This window comes from Oratosquilla oratoria, chromosome 9, assembly GCF_046742065.1.
Source record: "Oratosquilla oratoria isolate Oo_2021 chromosome 9, ASM4674206v1, whole genome shotgun sequence".
Taxonomy (NCBI): Eukaryota; Metazoa; Arthropoda; class Malacostraca; order Stomatopoda; family Squillidae; genus Oratosquilla; species Oratosquilla oratoria.
In genome coordinates this window covers 11,635,518-11,659,024 of record NC_134785.1, presented here as the reverse complement: position 1 = coordinate 11,659,024, position 23,507 = coordinate 11,635,518, and the positions used below count along the sequence as shown (strand labels likewise).

The window sequence follows — 23,507 nt, the reverse complement described above, 5'->3', positions numbered from 1 at the left end:
GAGAGAAAGAGAGAGAGAGGAAAAGATAGAGAGAAAGAGGGAGAGAGGAAAATATATAGAGAGAGAAAGAGAGAGAGGAGAAGATAGAGAGAGAGAGAGAGAGGAAAAGATAGAGAGAAAGAGAGGGAGAGAGGAAAATACAGATATAGAGAGAGAAAGAGAGAGAGAGGGTAAGATAGATAGAGAGAGGAGAAGATAGAGAAAGAGGGAGAGAGGAAAAGATAGAGAGAGAGGCGCTTGATTGGCTCTTTCCACAAACCCTCTCAACCCGCAAGTTCAACGCGTCCACGTGACGTCATGCGCACAAAGGGTCGAATTTCGGGTCTCAGTGCGCAGACTCAAGTTCCTGGATACAGTACTACTGTGTGACGTCATATTCACCCCTAAGGACCTAGTGTGACGTCATGTTAGCCCGGAGAACCTCAGCGTGACGTCATATGAGCCTCAAGAGCTGGAACTTCCAAATGACTGTTTGAGGAGGAGGTGGTGGAGGGGGAGGAGGAGGAGGAGTGAAAGTGACGCTGCTAAAGTGAAATCTCAGACGAAGGAAGAGGAGGAGGAGGAGGAGAAGTTGCCCATTTGGACGAAGGGATTTTGTAGCACAGTACTCACATACATACGTACATACATACATACATACAGACACACGCACACACACATACACACAAGACGCTACAATCGTTGCTCCTTTCCTGCATATCTACTAGAATTAGGTGAACACATACACACACGCGCGGTTGGTAGAGTCCCAGACTGTCAGTACGGCGGTACCGGGGGTACTGGGTTCGAATCCTGCCCAGGGCTGAAAGTATTTCAGTATCGCTGCGGTTCGAGTCGTTACTCCAACTCTCGTGGACGGGGAGTTGGGTGTGTGTGCGTGTAAGGTCATAGCATTACCCATAGATCAGTCATACGAGCTCTGAGCTCTCTTCCGGGAGGGAAATAGCTGTCGATCACAAGTCCAACACGTGATCCAAAGACCAAGGTGAATCACACACACACACACACACACGGATCACTACGACCATAACTCCTTTCCCGTATAATACAGCTTGGTAAATACATACACACACACAAACACATGCACACACACACACACACACACACACACACACACACACGTACACACGCACATATTCAGACAAGGGTGCCAAACTTTCACTTTTATTGTATTTCCTGTCGGAGACAGCAATATAATAAGCCTATTCAGGGGCACCACCCGTTGTTCCATTGTCCAGTTGTCCAAGAATTATCTCGGATTTTTTTTTTTTTTTTTTTTTTTTTTTAAGACTGTTACCAAGGACACTGCCACCTTTTCCCTTTGTGTCTGGATAGCTACATTTAGTGAAGGTCACCTGTAGAGAGTGGGGGAGACAAGGTGACACGCCCAAACAGGAAACGCCCCTCTGAGGCCGATTCCACCACCTTTGCCCTTCGTGCTCGGGTAGCCAGGGCAAGTGGCAGTCACTCTCTGCCGATGTAGATCAATCCCGGAGACCTTGGTCTCACGAGGAGAGATCGAAGGCTACTTCGCCACAGCCGACGGCGGCTTCCTTCTTGGGGACGAAGGCCGCCAGCTGGCAAATGGCATGCAGTGGACCAGACTCCACAATGCACACACGCACACACACACACACACACACACACACACACACACACACACACACACACACACACGCACACACACATATATATATATATGTGTGTGTGTGTGTGTGTGTGTGTGCATATATATATATATATATATATATATATATATATATATATATATATATATATATATATATATGTATTTACACGCAAACACAAATCCACACGTACACGCACACACACACTCACACACACGCACACATACACACAAATACACACATACACGCACACACACACGAATACACACACACACACACATTCACACGCACACACACGCACACACAAGCACACCAAGGCGATGGGAGTTCCTTCAAATGTGGGATTATTATTATTAGTATTAGTATTATTATTATTATCAACATCATTATTATTATTTTGTTGTTGTTGTTGTTGTTGTTATTGTTATTATTACTATTGTTATCATCATAATAAGTTTATTACTCTCATTGATATTATCGTTCTTAATATTGTTTTTGTTGTTATTGTAGTTATTATTACTGTACTATTGTTATCATCATTCTAAGTGCTGGACTACTTAAGGTGCACTGAATCTAGTGCCAGAAGGCGGGTAGGGGGGAAATCGAGGTTGGGGGGAGTGGGGAGGGAACACCTTGACGTCGTTGCCGCCAAGTACGAGGAGCACCTGCGTCAGTAAGGCTTCCAAGGGCGACCTACCGGGTCATGAACCTCTAAGCCGCTGATGGCGAAGTTGTAACCAGCGCTTCTCTCCTCGGCGGACGTAGAGGAAGCGAAGGTGATTGGCAGTCTTCGCACAGTCAGCTCCTCCTCAAGGTTCCTCTGTCATCGAGGTCATCCTCGAGGGTCAGATTACCAAGATCGAGGTCAACGTTGAGGTGTCCCCGCCAGCCCCAAAGATGGCGCTAAAGCCCTTCGTTCTTGTTAATTTCGAAGCGTGGTTGGTCACTGATAATCCATTTCATTGAAATCAAAATTATAGCCACTCGTGTGGGAATTGGAGTGAGGCAAGTGCAAAAGTGGATCAAGAAATTTCGAGGCGGAGGATGTGACGTCATTCCCTCCCCCCGAAGCCTCGTTCTAGTCGGCCAAGAAAGATATCAAATCGTATTTCTAAGGTTATTAGGAGACATTTGTCTGAAGATCCAACATTCACAGCTCGAAAATAGAAGGAAAATAACTCTGCACTGCTGCAGGGCGTGTCTGTAAGATGTATTTCTGGTCCCTTAGCCTCCACGAAAATTTGAACTTACTGCGCTCCAGTACCCACACGAGTGGCTGTATCTTCACATTTATAACACTCCTTATAGAGGGTTATAATATCAACAAATGTATCTCTTCCCAGCTCTTAACCACTTCCCATTACGGAGATCTGGCACAAAAACAGAGACCACATCAAAAAATCGACTAGGCCACGTGAGAAATGTTTACAAACTGACACCACGTGGTCCCGGGAGCGACTAAACAGAGTTTTGCCAAGTGGTGCGTATTGTCTCGTTTAAATAACGGTACAGACGCTAGCATTGAAAAATAGGGATAAAGTTTGATCGGAAATGGGTATTTTTTTTTTTGTAGCATAGCAGAAAGTTTGAGCGCTTGTAATTTTGTGCCCAAACTTGCCGCTACCACTATAAATATATATATATATATATATATATATATATATATATGTATAAGATCATCCACCAAAGATCACGTGCCGGACGCATGATCAACAGCTTTTGCTCTCCCGGATGAGAGCCAGAGACCTCGTGTATGGCCCGATCTATGGGAGCAAACAATGTGATTCGAACAGTGTTCATTTATGCTTTCGAACTTGCATCATGTTCGAAGGAGATGAGCTTACACCAGGAGACTCTGAGTGGCTGGGGCCGAAAGTGTTACCTTTGCCCTATAACTGACCACTAGGGAGTGCTGAGACAAAATTTTTGATTATCAGTAACACGGGGAAAGGGTAGTGGATTCTTGTTTTGTAAAAGGCAGGAAACTGTTTCAGTGTTTCTTAGAGACAGTCTAGAAACAGCTGAGGTACTTCAGTATTGTTTCAGAGACGGTGTGTGTGTGTGTGTGTGTGTGTGTGTGTGTGTGTGTGTGTGTGAGGCCTAACGCGGTTGGAAACTCTAGGCTAGCCTGTTTGTCCTGTCCACGTTAGGGTCAACGGCCTGCCAACACCAGCAGGTAGGAATTCTCTCTCTCTATCTCTCTCCTTATGGTACGGTCACTGCCACTCTTTCTCCACCCCCACCCCTCTCTCTCTCTCTCTCTCTCTCTCTCTCTTTTTGAGAGAGAGACAGAGAAGTGAGAACATCACTGTCGTTCTCGTGAAGGGTGAACCTATCCCTCCAGCTCTATTTCCTGGCCTTCTGCGACACCTCCTCACAATTGAGTTCTCTCACCCACGTTTGGAGGAGGTCCAGCCTGAGTCTTCCTTTCGGTGACGTCATGTACAGCTGAATAAAATCGCCTGACGGCAACCACAATAAAAGAGAGAGAGAGAGGGAGGAAAGGGTCACTCGGAACGGAAGGTGAGGAGCCTACGGCCGGAGGCGCTGAGTAGCTGCGGCCGAAACCGTCACCTTTGCCCTATGTGCTACGGAAGAGATTTTTCTTCAGCTCAGAGGAACCTTTTTTTTTTTATTTTTTTTTTTTTTTTTTTTGCTGGCTGTGGGAACGTCCATAATACTAGCCCGGGCTGCGATTGAGTAGGCTACTTTCAAAGAGGACTAGGAATAGGCTAGGGTTTTCAGTGATGAGCTGTGTCATCATTGAGTCTTTTTAAAACACAGAAGCTATTAACGCGTATGGAGAAGATGGTATGGAATAAAATTAATAAATAAAGTATTCAGAAAATAAATAGATAAATGAAATATGATTTAGTATTAAAAATTAAAAGATAAAATACGATTTAGTATCAAGAATAAAAAAATAGAATATAATAAAAAAAATATAATATAATTGTCAAAAATATATCAAAGTTAATCAGAATTAAAAAACAAGCAAGGAAACGATTATTAAAATTTAGATTAGGTGAAAAATAAGTTGTAAAGTACAATTCAAATTGGAAAATACAAATGACTTAGAAAACATGATGTATAAGTCAACTATACCTATTCATTTATTTATTTCATTATTATTTATATTATTATAATTTTTATTTATTTTTCTTTTATTTATTTATCATTATTATATATATTTTTTCGCATCCGACCTAGTTATGGACCAAAAGGTCTCCTGTCGGCATTCTTCGCCTTTGTAATTATCTGGCTAAAACGTGAAAGATGGTGGGCAAATGTCCACCAAGACAAAATCCACCGCCCAGCCACAGTAATGGCCACTGGCCCCAGCCCTCGTCCTCATTGAGCCCCACAAAGGTCCGAAGTGAGCGTGCGTGCGCGCGTGCGAGTGAGCGGACCGGCATCACCTTTGGGCTTATTGCAGACCCGTTGATTAGCCCCCCCCTCCTCACCTACCCCCCCCCGTCCCCGTCTCCACTCCTACCCTCTCCCTCTCCCACCCACCCCTCCTCTCTCTCCCTCTCTCTCTCTCTCTCTCTCTCTCTCTCTCTCTCTCTCTCTCTCTCTGTCCATCTGCTGCTGATGATGGGCATTGGATGGGGGTGGGGGGGTTGAGACACACTCGGAGTGCAGAGGAGAGGAGGAGGAGAAGGAGGAAGAGGAGGAGGAGCCGGAAGAGGGGGAGGAGGAGGAGGAGGTTAGGGGGAGAAGGAGGAGAGGGTAGAGTGACGGTGAGGAGGAGGAGGAGGAGTAGGGAGGGTGGAAGGAGGTGGAAGAGGAGGAAGGCTGGAATTTATCAGTACCCAGTTGACCTGCTTGGGGCTGACTTGGCGGCCTGCCTGCCTGCCTGCCAGCCTGCTTGACCGTTCGCTCCCTGCCTGCCTGCCTGCCAGCCTGCTTGACCGTTCGCTCCCTGTCAGCCTGTCCACTTGCCTGCCGGCCTGCATACAAATCAGCCGGGTACTTTGGCCCCGGTCTGCACAGCAGTAGCACCGCCTTCTCTGCGTCCTGCCAGCCTGCCAGGCAGCCTACTCCGGCCTGCACTGCCCTTTCCTGGACGACAGCTTCCGCCCAGCCCGTGTGTGTGTGTGTGTGTGTGTGTGTGTGTGTAGTAATACCCAACCTTTGAACTTATTCTCACTGTGCGTGTGTGTGCGTGGGTGCGTGCGTGCGTGCGGGCGCGCGCGCGCGGAGGCCCCCTCGCGCGCGCGGGGCCCCGTCATTCGCTGCGGGGCTGTCCCAGGCACAGGGTGTACATTTGCCCCGGTCCGCGCGCGCACCGCCCTCTTGCGGGGGCTCCTCACTCAAGCAGGGACATCCCAGGGGCCAGGGCCAGTCAGGGTCCCCGACGGGCCAGGGACGGAGGGACACCAGGGACAACGAGGATACGACACCAGGGGGTCGTATCAACCCGTCGGAAGTGTCGCGTGATCTGTGTCCGAGTGTGTGTGTGTGTGTGTGTGTCTCGTACTGTCACTTGTGCCGGCTGACTGTGACGGAACGCAGATGTGTAGGTTGCTGGTGCCAAGGTGGATTTCGTAGGCGCTTCACGTGTGGCGGCAGCGCCCCCAGTGCTTCGAGGTACCTCTGAGGTGCTGCTCGGCCTCCTGCGGCGGCGGTGGCGGCGATGCTGAGTGTGTTGCTTGACACGGAGGACGTCCTATACGTCCTCGTACAGGATCCCAAAGAACAGGTAAGGTGGACCTCGACAGGAAGCTACTGGGTCCTGGACATCTGTTCCAACTTCGACTGAGGGAACTTCGGTACGAGGAGGACGTGTGTCTGTGTGATTCCACCATCATGGTCTTGGATCACGTGTTGGACTCTCGTGATCGACAGTTATTAACCTCCCGGGTGAGAGCTCAGAGCTCATATATGACCGATATGTGTGTGTGTGTGTGTGTGTGTGTGTGTGTGTGTGTGTGTGTGTGTGTTTGATTAAGGTAATGTTTGCATAATGTCCTGTGTGTAATTTTTTTTACTTCATGTAGGAACGTGAACTTCCAAATACTCATATAACACACACACCACACACACACACACACACACACACACACACACACACACACATGAAAGCTAGTACGAACCCCCCCCCCTCCCCATCCCTATCGGTCAACATCGTATATACACAAACCTGCCTTACCACTACTCCTATCACTTCCCCATCCCACGGGTACTCCCCCAAGTCCTCCCCAACTCCCTTCACTCCCCCCCACCCCCCATCCGCAACGGCAACCCCTCCCCCCCCACCACCACACCCAAAAACTTTTCTCCGCAATCCCTCTGGACTGCGCGCGCACGCACACACACACACACACACACACACACATACACATACACACACACACACACGTAGGTTCCTGCCTGTATACTACAAATAGATAAATCCAATTAAGGTAAATACGCACACGCACAAACACACACACACATATACACGTAGCTCCTTGCCTGCTCACAAAAATTAGGTAAATGCACACACACACACACACACACACACACACACATACATGCATACACAAGTGTGGGAATCCAGAGCACACGAAAATTCAAGAAAATGTTAGTCTAAAGCTGAAGATGTTGATTATTACGAGGAAAACCTTTAATCCTCTATATCATATGAAGGCAAACGTAAGTAGGTTAAATGACTGCTTGCCTGAAATGCAGATACATGCAGAGTGAGAGAGAGAGAGAGAGAGAGAGAGAAAGGGAAAGTGAATCGCTAATATATATATATATAATATAATATATATATATATATATATAATATATATATATATATATATATGCATATTTATATATATATATGTAATTAAAAATAATGGCTAATTGTGCATTACTTATTTTCTTAAAGGTATTTTCCATATAACTTATTATAAATTCGTGTTCCTTAGAAAGGAAGTTTATGACTTGGCTGTATGTAGTCATATTAGCCAAGTCATAAATTTCCTTTCTAAGGAACACAAATCTATAATGAGGTATATGGAAAATACCTTTAAGAAAATTATTAATGCACAACTTTTAATGATATGTGCATTGGAGAAAAACTCCTGCCCAAATACACTGATATATATATATATATATATATATATATATATATATATATATATATATATATATATATATATACATACATATATCGGTGGTTCTCAGCCTAGGGACCGTGACCCCTCTGGGAGACCATAGAGTTTCACAATTGGGGCCACGAGAAGGTGACTAGTGGTTGTTAGTGGATACATAGTGATTGAATTTAGTGACGAAGTGGTCTCGATGGAGATTTAAAGAACAGCAGTACATGAGGAAACGTGTTGAGAACATCTGATATATATATATATATATATATATATATATATATATATATATATATATATATATATATGCTAATAAGAACACGGGTACTTGTGTTCACTTATGGAGAGGAGACCACTTGAAAAAAGAAGCTAACGAAGATGATGTAATATACGAAAGCGCTCTGCTTCGTTAGTTTCTTTTTGCGAGTGGTCTACTTTGCATTATATATATATATATATATATATATATATATATATATGTATGCACACAAAAGGAACCTACCCCACAACTCCAGATGAAGAAATCCTCACGCGCAGGGGGAGAGGGGGAGTGTGGGGGGGGGAAGGCACCTCCCGGTCCCTGATTGGATTACGAAGCTCTTGTGAACAGTCAGCATGTGGTCTACACACACACACCCGCACGTACACACATACATGCACACACACACACACACACACATTATTCCCACGTGAAAGTTCGTTGCCAAGGATAGAAGCGCTGGTTATTTGTGACGAAATACCCGGGACGAAGTTTGTCTTTGACGCTGTGCATATTATTATTATTATTATTATTATTATTATTATTTTTTTTTTTTTTTTTTTTTTTTTTTTTTATGTTCGATAGTACAAAAGTAAAGAGGCGATGTCTCTTCTCGGGATAAAAATCGTCTGACATCAAGTGTCAGGTTGTTGGTCTAAATGTTGATCCAAAGGATTTGGTTCCGCGCCAAATGTCCAGTCACCCAACGGACATTAGTGTCTTATTTTATTTCATCTCTCCCTCCCTCTCTCTCTCTCTCTCTATCTCTCTCTCTCTCTCTCTCTCTCTTAGGGGTCCATCTCCCCTCCCGACAATTCACTTTAATTTTGGGGTTCCTCTCTCTCCCCTAGAGAGAGAGAGAGAGAGAGAGAGGGAAGCAAAAGGGGACAGAGAGATTGGAGAGAAAGAGAGAGAAATCAAATTGCAGTCTGTATTTCAAATTCCCCGATTCCATCTGGGAAAAGTTTCACCATGACCACGACGATGATGATGATGATTTCGGGAGTGATTTGTGTGGGCGGCGCCATTTTGTCGCCGCCGCCGCCGCCGTCGTCGAACCTGAGGAGGCGAACAAATGTCAGCCGGACAACTGGACCATCCAAAGGTGAAACTCGGGAAGGTCAGAGGTCAAGAAGCAGGCTACACCAGGAGTCGCCTCACTGCAGCAGGAACCGTAACCTTTGCCCGACGTGTTAGGGCGTTCGCTTCAGGACCAGTATCAGCACCTCAGGGTGGAAAGTTACCATTGTCAGACGAGGAACCTGCTCCGTACCCCCGTTTGTGGCACTTATGCATCTAAGCCCCGCCCCCTTTTGGCACTGTGGACGATCGCTTTGTTGTGATTGGTCGGGAAGACTCCCGTTTCCGTCTACTTTCTTGGAAATGGGAAAGAAAAATGACTGACTGGTCAATATCACTGTTGACATCCACATCAGGAGGAAAAGGGGGGCGTGGCCGTCTCCTTATAAGGAAGATATGGGCGTGGTTTCAGTGCTCCACTGCTACTGCGGCCGGACTGCAGTGATGAACTGGCAGTTGTAGGGCAAAGATTCTGCTCCCTTTCTCTCTCTGTGTGTCTGTCTCTCTCTCCCTCCCTCCCTCCCTCCCTCCCTCCCTCCCTCCAGTCTCTCTTCCTCCTCTTCATTCTCCCTCCCTCTCTCTCTCTCTCTCTCTCTCCTATCTCTCTCTCTCACACACATATGCGCACACACACGCACACACTCACACACACACACACACACACACACACACACACACATTTAACACCCATGGGGTTGGGGGAGTTATTTCACAGCTCGAGCACATACGTAAAAAAAAAATGTAGAAAAAAAATATGTGAATGAACTTCCGTTTTCGGGGCGGCCATTGTGATTGGCCCATTTTCGCCTGCATTACACACCTTCTCTCGCCATGGAGCAGGTTCATATCTTGACAATGGTACACGAACTCACTCGTGGTTACGCCCACACCCCCACCCCCTTTCACAATTCTTCCACTTTTCCGATCGAATCTACGTTCATTTCGACCTATCTACGTTTATTTCGACGCAGATCTCTCAACAACGGTGACGCACATTGTTGATTTTATTCTGGCTAGCGTCATGCGAATAGATTCGTCCTTTCCAGAAGGAAAGAATTACGTCACCGTGTTTGTTTTGTCTGTTTTATTTTGTTTGATTTTGTTTCGTTTTGTTTTATTTTCTCGAGAAACGTGAGCTTGGGCAGCGTTGCGCATGCGCGTGTATTTGACCAGTGACCAACCCTCAGATGAAGAAATTAAATATATAATTCTCTTCCCTTCACTTCCCTTCACTTCCCTTCACTTCCCTCCCTTCTTTTCCTTTCCCTTTCCTTACCTATCTCCCCCTCCTTTCCTTTTCCCTCCCTCCCCTCCATTTCCCTCCCTCTCCCTCCCTCCCTCCCTCCCTCCCCTTCAAACCACAATGTTTCAGTTCCGGTGTTATAATAAGCGTAAATCGAGCCCACTACTCGTTTCCCTCCCTTTCCTCCCTCCCTCCCTCCCTCCTTTCCCTTTCCTCCCTTCCCTCCCTTCCTCCCTCCCCTTCCTTCCCTCCCTTCCTCCCTTCTTTCCTTCCCCCCTTCCCTCCCTCCTCTCCCTTTCCTCCTTTCCCTCCCTTCCTCCCTTTCCTCCCTTCCTCCCTCCCCTTCCTTCCCTCCCTCCCTTCCTCCCTTCCCTCCCTTCCTCCCTTCTTTCTTTCCCCCCTTCCTTCCCTTCCCTCTCTTTCCTCCCTTCCTCCCTTCCTCCCTTCCCTCCCTTCTCTTCCTTCCCTCCCTTCTTCCCTCCCTAGTCCCTCCCCTCCCTTAGTTCCCAGTCTCAGGGTCACTGAGAGTCGCTTTCCAGTCCAGTCCAGCCTCGTCTTTGGGATTTAAATCAACCAGAGAGTCGGAGTAAACAAACCACTCGTGAAGTGACGTCATAGTTACGTCATTAGGGGGGCCTGCTTTGCTCGGGACTACACAGAGCGGAGTGCCGTTCTTGAAGCTGAAGGCAATAGTGCAGCGGTAACCAGAATAAACTGCTGCAAGGTCTGTCGTCTGTCTTCCGCACGTACAGATGCATGATCTTCTCTCCTCTCTCTCTCTCTCTCTCTCTCTACATATATATATATATATACATATATACATATATGTATATATACGAGTATATATATACATATATACATATATGTGTATATATATACATATATACATATATGTATATATATATAAATATATCTTTACATCTCTCTCCCTCTCTCCCTCTTTCTCTCTCTCCTCGCCTCTCTCCCTCCTCCCACATCTCTCTCTCTTCCTCCTTCCCCCTCTCTCCCTCCTTCATCCCTCCTCCCCCTCCATCTCTTCCTCCTCCCCTCTCTCTCTTTGCCTAACTGCGTCGCCATTGAATGGAGTAAGCCTCCAGCCGATGCAGTCGAATGTAATACACTCAGATTTCACTCATGAGAAACCCATACCTTTTTTTTATCTTATTTATTTATTTATTTACATTTTGTTATTATATTTATTTGTTTATCTTATTTTTATTTTGTTTATTTACTCGTTTATTTGTGTATTTGTTTGTTTATGTAATTTATATTATTATTTTTTAATTTTATTTTTTATCTTTTATTATTTTTTTAATCTGATCTCCTTATGGACTAAAAGGTCTCTTGAAGGCGTCTTGCTTCTATAGCTGCAATTCACTGTGATCGCGTACCCTGTTCCCGGGAACGTTTCCGGACCAGGAAACGAAGCAGAAGTTGAGACAAGGAACGTACCATGTGACCTCGCCCGGACAGAACGTGTCCAGGGAACCAAAGACCGGGAACCGTTCTTCGCAGACCTTGCCGCAGAGTCCTTCGAAGTACCGGACGGGCGAGTTCGTCTTCGAAGTCCCGGACGGACGAGTTTGTCTGCGAAGTCCGTGTCTGCGTTGAGGTCTCCGGGTGGGGGGATGTCTCTTCGTTGGTATGGATAACGAGGAGCCTGAGGCGTATTAGCATAGCACTAGCCTTGAGGTACTCTTCCATCCCCTACTACAGTATTTCCCCCCTATTCCCCTCTCTCTTCTTCCCCTCTCCCCTCTAACCCCCGAACTCCCCTCTCTCTCTCTCTCTCCTTTCTTCCCTCTCTCCATTCTTCTTCTCACCTCTCTTCCCTCTCTCCTCTCTCTCTCCTTCTCATCCCTCTCTCTTCTCTCTCCTTCTCGCCTCTCTCTACTCTCTCCCCTCTCTCTTCTCTCTCCCCTCTCTCCACTCTCCCACCTGCCCATAAGAACCCTCTACTGACGTCATGAACACCTCGAGGTCTCTCATTGGCCCGACGCTTCCTGGTGACGTCACGTGGAGGTAGGGAAGGTCAGCAGTGGGCAGACCTTCTCTCGTTGGTGGTTCCTTAAATCGATTTAGTCAAAACATAAAGATCATTCCCTTTTCGGAACTAAATTATTTATCTATTTCTTTATCTATTTTTCATCTACACTCTACTGGTCTTTTATTTGTGTATTTTATCCACTTTCTTAATAATTTATCCACATACGTTAACATATTTGTTTATTATTTAAACAATTTATTTGTTTATTTATTTCATCGATTTTGTGTATATTTGTATTAAATTATGCATTTTCAATAATTTTAAGTATATTTGTATTATGCATTTTTAATAGTTTTTGTGTATATTTGTATTTGTTTATGCATTTTTAATCGTTTTTGTGTATATTTGTATTTGTTGGTTGTATTTTCGCCAATGTTTGAAACATGCAAATGAAAAAATGTGCCGCTGGGTTAGGGTGTGGTGAGGGAGGAGCGGAGATGCGAAATGATGATGACCAAGCGAATTCGGGGGAACAAAAGTTCATCCTCAGGAGAGACTCGCGCTCCAAAGCCCTCGAGGTATACCGCCTTCGCACGAGAGAAAATAGCGTCGATTTTTGTCGACGGGGAAAACAGTTGATTTGGACCCATCCACCGTTCTGGTTTCGCACACATAATTGCATGCTGGCGGCATTCAGAGATTTTACTCTGGTCACCGTCAAAGCGATAGATATACGAGGTAAATTTAGTACATTAGGTTTGAGTGGTCCTTATGCTTCTTCCGGGGCCCCCCTCCGACTACGTCATATCGGCTCGCGGGTATTGGGTGACGGGGGAGGGGGAAGGGAGGGGAAGAAGAGGAAGGACGGGGAGATGGGAGGAGGAAGAGGGGGAAGGGAAGGAAAATGGGAGCGGAGAGGGAAAGGGATGAGGAGGAGAAGGAGGAAGGGGGGGGGGCGGGGGAAGGCCAGGATAGCTTGAGGGAAGAGCGACATTCTCTACAGGTAACGGTCACTATTATTCTCTTTCAACGGATCTTAGTAGAGAAACGAGATCGTTGTATGGCAACAGCCAGTCCGTTGGCAGTGTTACTAGAAGGTTGATTTATTTATTTTTTATATTATTATTATTATTATTATTTTGTATTTATATTGTTCTATTGTTGTATTTATTTTATTTAAAAGCTTGTTTATTTATTGTTTCACGCGGCGGAATAGTTTGATAATTTATACTGTGGATATGATGACGTTATAATATAATATAATGTCAATAATAATTTACACTGTCGATATGATGACGTTATAATACAATATAATGTCAATAATAATGACGTTATAATATAATATAATGTCGATAATATAATATATAATGTCGATAATATAATATAATGTATATATATATATATATATATATATATATATATATATATATATATATATATATATATATATATATATATGCTCCTTAGCACATAGATTTTCATCTTATCAACCACATCAACTTATTTCTATTTTAATTTCTTGCAAACACGATCGAGGCTAACAGGAGCTCGATGGAAGCATATTCGGAAACTGATGCGCTGTCGGGCTGAGGACTTGATCCAACCCGATACGTAGCAAATTAAGTCACTGTCCACTTAATACGTATCGGATTGGTTCGAGTCCTGAGCCCGACAGTGTATGATTTTCCGAATATATTTCCATCGATATTTTCTTAGTCTCGATCGTGTTTGCAAGAAATTAGAATGGGAAAAGTTAATGTGGTTGGTAAGTTGTATATACTGTATATATATATATATATATATATACATATATATATATGTATATATATATATATGTATACATATATATATATATATATTTCTGTATATATATATGTATATATATGTGTATATATATATATATATGTTTATATATATATATATATATATATATATATATATATATATATATATATACTTATAGGAGGTTTTGGGTTGATTTTAGAGATGAACCAGTAAACCAGATCATTGTCTCGGAAACATAATTTCTGAGACATTATTTCAGAAGCATTGTTTCTGAGACAATGTTTCAGGAACATTGTTTCGGAGACATTGCTTAGGAAACATTGTTTCAGAAACATTGTTTCAGGAACATTGCTTCAGAAACATAAGAGTAAGCGACGCCATCTTTATGTCATGTACTCCAGAGAACAAATAACAAATAAATGAAAATAGGATAAAGCTGTTTGACGTAACCATGACGTCATTCCACCTTTTGACGTCACGACAAGGTCCGCATGACAGGCGGCGCGGCGCCCCGTTCACAAAACACCCCTTTGGACCAGAGCCACGGAGCATTCTTTTGTGGCACTTCCGGCCGAGGATGTGGATGTGGGTTGCCCACCCGACCTCGACACCGAGGGAATACTAAGTATCCCCCACAAGAATACCGAAGAGAATACCAATCAGAATACCAGGAAGAGTTGAGAATCCGCCCCGAAGCTGAGTGACATTGTCTGAGGGTTGGTCACTTGCGTACCTGTTGGCACTGTTCCTTGTGTTTCGTTTGCCGCCGGTGGATTTTATTCGTCTCCGGGCCCTCCCCCCTCTCCGTCCTCCCCCTCCCCTCCCCCCTTTACAAAGGATTACAAAGGCGGAGCATTCCGATAAGAGACCTTTTGGTCCATAACAAGGTCGGATGCGAGAAAAACTCATAATAATGATAAATAGATAAAAACTATAACAATATAAATTATAATAAATAAAATGAATAAATGCATAGGTATAGTTGGGATGACGTGATGGCCTTCGGGAAGAGGAGGTTTCTGTGTGTCCGGTAATTGGTCCGGAAGTGGGGAGGGGGGTGTCAAATTGGTTCCGGGTTGCCGGATTCCGGTTCCAGCTCCGCATTCCTGTTCCCGATTCCGGGGTCCTGTTCCCGATTCCGGGATCTGTTCCCGATTCCGGGTTCCTGTTCCCGATTCCGGGGTCCTGTTCCCGATTCCGGGGTCCTGTTCCCGATTCCGGGATCTGTTCCCGATTCCGGGTTCCTGTTCCCGATTCCGGGTTCCTGTTCCCGGTTCTAGCGGTGAACGTTTTCTATGGATCCTGCTCTAATCTAGTTTTATTCAGCCCAGAGGTTGATAGTGTCGGGACTCGAACCGGGTCTTGGTCGGTGGTGGCCTCCCGAGAATCCTTGGCTGAATAAAGTCTTCCGGACTTTTATATTATTTTATTTTATTTCTATTTTTTTATTTCGTTTTCCTGTTGTCCATTTGTTTGTTTTGTTTTGTTTCGTTTCGTTTTTATTGTTTTTTTCATTTATATGTGTTGTTTATTCATTTTGTTTTACTTTTTAATTTGTTAATTTTTATATATTTATTTACTTATTTATTTGCTAATTTATCTATTGGCATCCCACCTCATTATGGACCCAAAGGTCTCCTGTTGGCCTCCTCCCGGCCCACGTAATAAAGCCTCGTTTACACGGAGCAAGTTGATAGGCAAGTTAAGTGCGCAAGTTACTTGGCTTGTGTAAACATCTGTTTGACATTTTTTTTTTTCTTTTTTTTTTTTTTTTTTTTTTTGTCAAGCTGATGTTTACACGCGATGTCAAGTAACTTGTACCAAGCAAGTAACTTGCACGCTTAACTTGCCCCGTGTAAAATGGCTTAGAGGGACGACGAATGATCGACCACCCCGGGCTGTCGTCGTGGTCGTCGTCGGTCCGGAATATCTGGAAGAACGGGTCCGGTCGATTCGCGTCCGATGTCGACGAGTTCGACGAGAATCTGGTCGACTGCCTGGCTGGCTTTGTACGAAGACGAAACCCTGACTCAATGACTTCTTCTCTTCTATGTCTTCTACTTTATTATTATTATTATTATTATTATTATTATTATTATTGCTCTTTTTATTTTATTTTTTTTTCGTGTACGAAGATTAAACGCTGACTCAACGACATTTTCTTCTATGTCTTCTACTTTATTATTATTATTATTATTATTATTATTATTGCTCTTTTTATTTTATTTTTTTTTCGTGTACGAAGATTAAACGCTGACTCAACGACATTTTCTTCTATGTCTTCTACTTTATTATTATTTTTGGTATTCCTATTTTTCATTTTTCATTTTTTTTTTTTCGTGTACCCACAGTGACTCTTTCTGTTCTATGTCTTCTACTTCATTATTATTATCATTATTCCTCTTTATCATATATTTTCTCTTTTTCTTTTTACCTTTTCCTCTTTCTTGTTTTTTCTTTTCTTTTTTCTATTTTACCTTTTCGTAAAGACTTCCTGAAAGACAAAAATCGAGTAACTAAAATGTGTTTATGTCCGTAATTCTTCGCTCGTTCAAGAGATGGCGCTGACCATCTGTCTCGTGCTTTTCATATTCATTTCCTAATTTCTTATTCTTTTTATTCGTTAAATTCAAATATTGCCAATAGAATTGTCACTTGCACAGTATTTCCCACCTAACATACACAAAAGAATAAATAGATAAATTGTGTAATTAGTTAATTGAATAATTACACAAATACGCAAATAAATAATTGAGTGGAAATGATGAAACTGAAAACTGAACTCAGAACTGGTTACAGGTGCAACCAATAGATGGCACTACACCGCGCGATCCTCTTTCTTCTTCTTTCCTGCCTTCGTTGTCTTTGTCTCCTCTCCCTCCCCAACTCCCCCTTTCCCTCCCCAGTTCCCCCTTTCCCTCCCCAGTTCCCCCTCTCCCTCCCCAACTTCCCCCTCTCTCCCCCAACTCCCCCTCTCCCTCCTCAAACTCCCCCTCCCCTCCTACAACCCTCCCTCTCCCTCCCCAACTCCCCCTCTCCCTTCCCCAACTTCCCCTCTCCCTCCCCCAACTCCCCCTCTCCCTCCCCCATTCCCCCTCCCCTTCCCCAACTCCTCCTCCCTTCCCCCAACTCCCCCCTCCCCTTCCCCCAACTCCCCCTCTCCCTCCCCAACCCTCCCTCTCCCTCCCCAACTCCTCCTCCCTTCCCCCAACTCCCCCCTTCCCTCTCCTACTCCTCTTAGTCCCCTCCGAGGCGACAGAAGAGAGAGTAAGGACACCGAAGTCGAGTCACCCTTGCCTTATGTACTCGGACATCCTCGGGCAGGTGGCTGTCACCGGTGTCCGTCAGAATCGAACCCGGGTCCGCCGACGAGGAAGTACTACACACACCTCGTGGCGCTGTGCTTCTCGCCTGGCACTACGGCGGTCCGGGTTCGAATCCCGCCCAGGGCTGAAATTATTTCAGTATCGCTGCGCTGCGAGTCGTTACTCCAACTCTCGTGGGCGGGGAGTTGGGGTTGTGTGCGCGTGTAAGGTCACAGCATTACCCATAGATCGGTCATATATATATGAGCTCTGAGCTCTCTTCCGGAATGGAAATTGGTGTCGATCATGAGTCCAACACGTGATCCAAGACCATGGTGAATCACACACACACACACTCCCCCTATTTCCCCCTCCTCCGTGATCATCGTGAACTTAATGTGGCTTTGCATATTTTAATATTCATTGATTCGTGTGGGGACAATTAACCCCCCCAATTTCTCACGCAATGGGAAATGGTGTCTTCTGTTGCTGTGTATTCACAATTTCCATTTATTCATTTATGTTTATTTTATTTTGGTGTATTTTATGTTATTATTTTGTTTTGTTTTATATTATTTTATTTTATAATATTTACTTTTCCTCGGGGGCCTTATGTAATTCCCTGAGGATGTGTGTGTGTGTGTATGTGTATGGGTATGTACGTGTGTGTGTACGTGTATGTACGCGTATACCTGTAATTAGTGTCTGTCCGCGCTTGGAGCGGTAAGGCATTTTGCAGTGAATATTTACAAGTTACCAGGTCAAAGTATTACCATAGTTCTCACGAGATCAGAGTTGTTTAAATCGTCAACTCTCAAATAGAAGAGTAGAGAGCAAACCAAAAACAGAGAGCTCGAGGCGACTGCCAAATAGCCGCAGGGTTGCCCCTAGCAACGGATGTAAACAAAAGGGTTGCCAGGTGTTACTTTATGAATATCATATTCGTCATTCGCCAGTTAATCACGGTTTGTGTTCGGGTTAACTACGTCGGTTGTGTGTTGGACTAGAGTTCAGACGTAGATTAAGTCTACACTCAGTCCATTAATGCGTTTGTGGAAACAAAAAATAAATAATAGACAATAAAAAGAATTAATCGTTATCAGTGAAGTGCTCTAAATAGTGCCTGTCCAGTTATTATTATTTTTTAATCCAAACTCGAACGCAATATTGGTTTAAATGAATAGTCTTTGTTGACGGTTTAGGAAAGTGACACGGCAGTCCTTCAAGCTCGCAGATTGGCACTTGGCACCCTTATCGTGGCACTACGTCCGTCTTTGTGTGGCACCTTCCTGGCACGGAAGTCTTACCCCTGGCACGACAATGCGGGATCGTTGGCGGAGCTTGAAGAAGTCCAGGGCCGTGGGTGTGAGCAAGGAAAGTTTCTGCAGCCTACTCAGGAGTGGCACCAGCCTGGACAGGATGGACGGCACTCTGGCGCACGGGAGAAGAGGGAAGAGTGCCACGAAGGAGGAGGAGGAGGAGGAGGAGAAGAAGGAGCCAAGGAGGTTTGGGGAACCGATGGCTGTCGTCGTGAAGAAGGTAGGGAAAGGAAGGGCTCCTCTCGACCTTCCTAGTGACGTCAGGTGATTTTATTCATCTGGGTTGATCAGGATACACGTCAAAGGGTTAACCTTTAGAATGTATTCGTTCCCAAACTCGGGGTGGGATCCCTCTTAGGATGGCGTGAGGTGGACGGAGTGTTTTATCCTTCCGTGCAGATTTAAAAAAGAAGAAAAAGGAAAGAAAAGAAAACAAAATGACACAATCTCATCACTATAAGAAAGTATATGTGTGTGTGTGTGTGTGTGTTTCTGTACCTGATATGTGAACTAAGAGGAGAGGGGAGAAAGGATGGCGGAGAGGAGGGGATTATGTGAGAGTAGGTACAGGTCTTTGGCTTGGCTATCTCCCTTATAAGGGAGAAAAAGTTCTTGGTGTGTGTGTGTGTCTGTGCGTGTGTGTGTGTGTATGGCTAGTTGTGAGCTTATTGTCTTTTTAAAGGTATTTTACATATACCTTACTATGGACTTGCTCTCTTTTGCCTTCCCAAGCATACGACAGTTCGTCACTACCCGACGTACCCGGTAACCTCTCCCAGTGGAGCAAGTATGAACACAAACGTATAAAATGGAATATGTCGTGTGTCATTTTGACAAATGGAAATATGCTCCACCGCAAGGACTAAGGCAAAGGTTCGAGTCCTTACGGTGGAGCTTATTTCCAAAATGAAATATCATCACACCATTCATCGGAACGTTCTTAGCCTAACCATAGAGAGAGAATATCCCAAGCTACTCAAAAAGGATTTTGTACCCAAAATCATGATTTAGTAATAATGATTACCTACAGTGACATCATAAGCCTCATTTCAAAGGAAGTAAGGTATATGGAAAATACACTTAAGAAAATGATATGTGCACAATTTGCCATCACTTTCAATGATGAATACATAAGAGAAAGTCTGTCCATATATACCATTATATATATATATATATATATATATATATATATATGTGTGTGTGTAGGTTGTAGGGTTTTATAGGGTCAGTAACTCAGTCGGCAGGACGACGGCAATGAGAAATCATGTGCCTGGTTCGAATCAGGGGACGACAGCCGGAATTATATATATATATATATATATATATATATATATATATATATATATATATAATGTAACATAATCAACAGCAACATCACCAATATGTGTGTATGTATATATATATGTATATATATATATAAAGTAACATAATCAGCAACATCACCAAACATTATCATAACCAAGAACAGTATCACTTGTAATATAATCAACAACAAAGAACAACAATGACAACTTTCCACACTGAAGAGACTAAGAAGGAAATAGGCAAGAACTGGTTTACCAATAAATTAGTTAACGAATGGAATAGACTCAGTAACCATGTAGTTAGCTCTGACACGGTTGTTTTAAGAAAAGGTTAGATAACTTTATGGATGGGGATGATAGGTGGTAACGGATATTGTACTACATAGTGTAGACCTTATGGTCTCTTGCAATCTCTTCCATTCTTATGTTCTTATGAGAGCGGGGACCCCTTAGCTGAATGAAATATTTGGCATTTACGCTAGCAGAGATCTGAAGATGACTTCACCGTCTTGAAGGGAGTACACCTAGGTCCCTCAATCCAACACTCGCCAACCGCCACTTGTACGGACGTTTGGGCCCAGGACATAAACCCACTTCTGGAATTGGTGGTATTGTATGTCCTGGGGGGCCAGTTCCGGCTCAAACGTCTGCACAAGTGGCGGTTGGCTAGTGTTGAATTAAGGGACTTCCTAGGTGTAATGGTCAGCTCATCCTGAAAATAATAAAAAATAATAATAAAAAAATACAATGAGATAAAAATAAAAATAAAACTTGGTCTACTTGCAGCCCACGCCGAAAAAGAAATGCCAGTACTATATCAATTTATATACCAGTTACTCAACAGTTTAAAAATCAGTTTCAGTATCCCTACTGCTATTAACAACAGCGGGGATAATGAAACTGGTACAAATGATAAGATTATTGATACTGATAATGAGGATTATGATAGGATTAGGTGATGACTAGTAGTAGTTATAATGATTATGGTGATGATGTTCAGAATAAAGAAATAAACGAGGCTAGCATGAAGATAAGTAAGTAATAAATAAGTAACTGAATAAATGAATAAACAAACAAAAAGGAGGTATATTTAGGTGTTCAAATCGAACAACCCGCCTCTGTGGTTGGTCGCTCACAAGCTTGCTGCGCGCGCATCCACGTGCGTTTGTTGACAAACAATGCGATGAGGTAATGGCTGCTCCAGTTCCCCTGTGGATGCGCTCAAGTGTGATGGACCACTTCGTGCATGATCTTGTGAACCTGGCCAACACAGTAACTCACTTCATGCATTTTATTCTGGCTAATCCAGCTTCAGAAGTGCGTTCGCCCGTGAGGATTATGTCCTGAATGGCGTAAAGCGATGTTGTACTCAAAGGAGAACATTCCTCTTTCGCCAAACTGCATTTGGCCAAAATGCATTTCACCAAATTGCATTTCGCCTAATTGTATCATGCATTTGTTTTGTTTATTATTAATTACTTTATTACAGTTTTTATTTATTTATTTATCATTATTTTTTCGCATCCGACCCTGATACGGACCAAAAGGTCTCCTGTCGGCATGCTCCGCCTTTTTAATCCTCTGCAATCCTTTGTAAACCTCCGGAAGAGATTAAAATTCCTGGGGACTCGATTCAGGACGCATTTCCATTTCCTCCGAATTTTTACAACCGAGGGAACTTGATTTTGTCAATTCACGACCTTTGGTTGAAAGGGAAATTAAACGTGACGGAAAGGAGTAGAGGAAGAGGAGGAGGGTGAGGAAGAGGAAGAGGCTGGGAGGGATGGGGAGCAAGGTTCACGAAGCTCGCGTTGAACTTTGAACGTTCGAGTGTTCGAAAACTCAGGACGATTTACGGACAAGTGACTAAGAACTACCGCGGTTAAGTGTCGACATGTTTTACCCCCATTCCTTTTATTATTATTATCTATTATAATTATTATCATCATTATCATAATTATCGTTATTATTTCAGTGCAATTATTATTGTTATTGTTGTTATCATTGATATCATTATTATAATTATTTTTCGTTATTATTTTAGTGTCATTGTTGTTATAATTCTCATTATTATTATTATTATTATTATTATTATTATTATTATTATTGCTATTATTGATATTATCATATTATCATCATTATTATAGCTATTATTATTATTATTATTATTATTAATTATTATTATTATTATTATCATTGCTACTACTACTGCTACTGGAGCGTCGTACGAATAACCAGGTCGACAGTGTTGCCAATGTTTTACGAAGGCCCGCTATGACGCTCCTCCTCCTCGCAACATGACGCCATGCGTGACGCGGTGTGACGTTGTGTATCACTTATGTGCTGGACCGCGACAAACTCATTTTTTTTTTTCGCCAAACTGCATTTGGCCAAAAATGCATTTCGCCAAATCGCATTTCGCCTAATTGTATTTTGTAAAATGCATGCGCGTTCTCATGGTTTTACTGTTACTGTAGATTTGGTGGTGAAGGTGGTAGGAAATCCGCCTACTCAGGAGTTGTAATTTGACCCCGGGCGAAATGGGCCTGCCCTTTGTACTACGCTTCCGGTATACACAAAGGTCATTGACCTATAGAATCACTGGAAAAAGTGATCTGCTTTTGGAGAGTGTTTAGAGTTTTATATATATATATATATATATATATATATATATATATATATATATATGTAATATATATATATATATGCATGTAATATATATATATATGCATGTATATATATATATATATATATATATATATATATTAAACTATATATGTATATATTGATATATATATATATATATGCATGTATATATATATATATGCATATATATATGCATGTATATATATATATGCATGTATATATATATATATGTATATGTATATATATGTATAAATATATATATAATGTATATCTATATGTATGTGTATATATATATATATGTATATATATATGTATATATATATGTATATGTATATATATGTATATATATGTATATATTTATGTATGTATATATATATATATATATATATATATATATATATATATATATATATATCACTTGGACAAAATGTAGTGGCACATTTGTAAATGATAATCACGAAGAACCCAGTCGGAATAAAAGGAAACTTAGAGGAAAGTATAACTTCTATATTTCGGCTAATAGTTTTAGTTATTAGCCGAAATATAGAAGTTATACTTTCTTCTAAGTTTCCTTTTATTCCGACTGTGGGTTCTTCGTTATCAATATATATATATATATATATATATATATATATATATATATATATATATATATATATATATCTTTGAATTTAAACTAAAGAAGAAATTACAGGTCATTATTAGTGTACTGATATTGTCAATATTGTTGCAATGCTTCTGATCGAGCAATGGGGAGGGAGGCAGGGATGACCCGTCATCCAGGAGGAGCCAAGATAAGAGGGACAACAAATGGTTGAAAGATGGGTGAAGGGGGAAAGGACCTTACATATATTATCGTGGTTATTGTTAG

At 42.7% G+C, this 23,507-nt stretch overlaps 1 protein-coding gene across 8 annotated transcripts in view; it reads left to right on the top strand.

Annotated features, from left to right (window-relative positions):
- Positions 1-23,507, top strand: part of vari (MAGUK p55 subfamily member vari) — a 101,789-nt gene that overhangs the window by 58,945 nt on the left and 19,337 nt on the right. For 3 of the 8 annotated variants that reach the window (XM_076189958.1, XM_076189959.1, XM_076189957.1), the window contains exon 1: positions 18,673-18,906. The exons of 4 other annotated variants lie outside the window; for them this stretch is intronic. In XM_076189958.1, the coding sequence (XP_076046073.1) occupies positions 18,688-18,906 (219 nt within the window). In that variant the 5' untranslated portion in view covers positions 18,673-18,687. Of the gene's footprint in view, positions 1-5,922; positions 6,334-18,672; positions 18,907-23,507 lie in introns of those variants that run through there. One more of the 8 variants, XM_076189962.1, reaches the window with a different exon arrangement.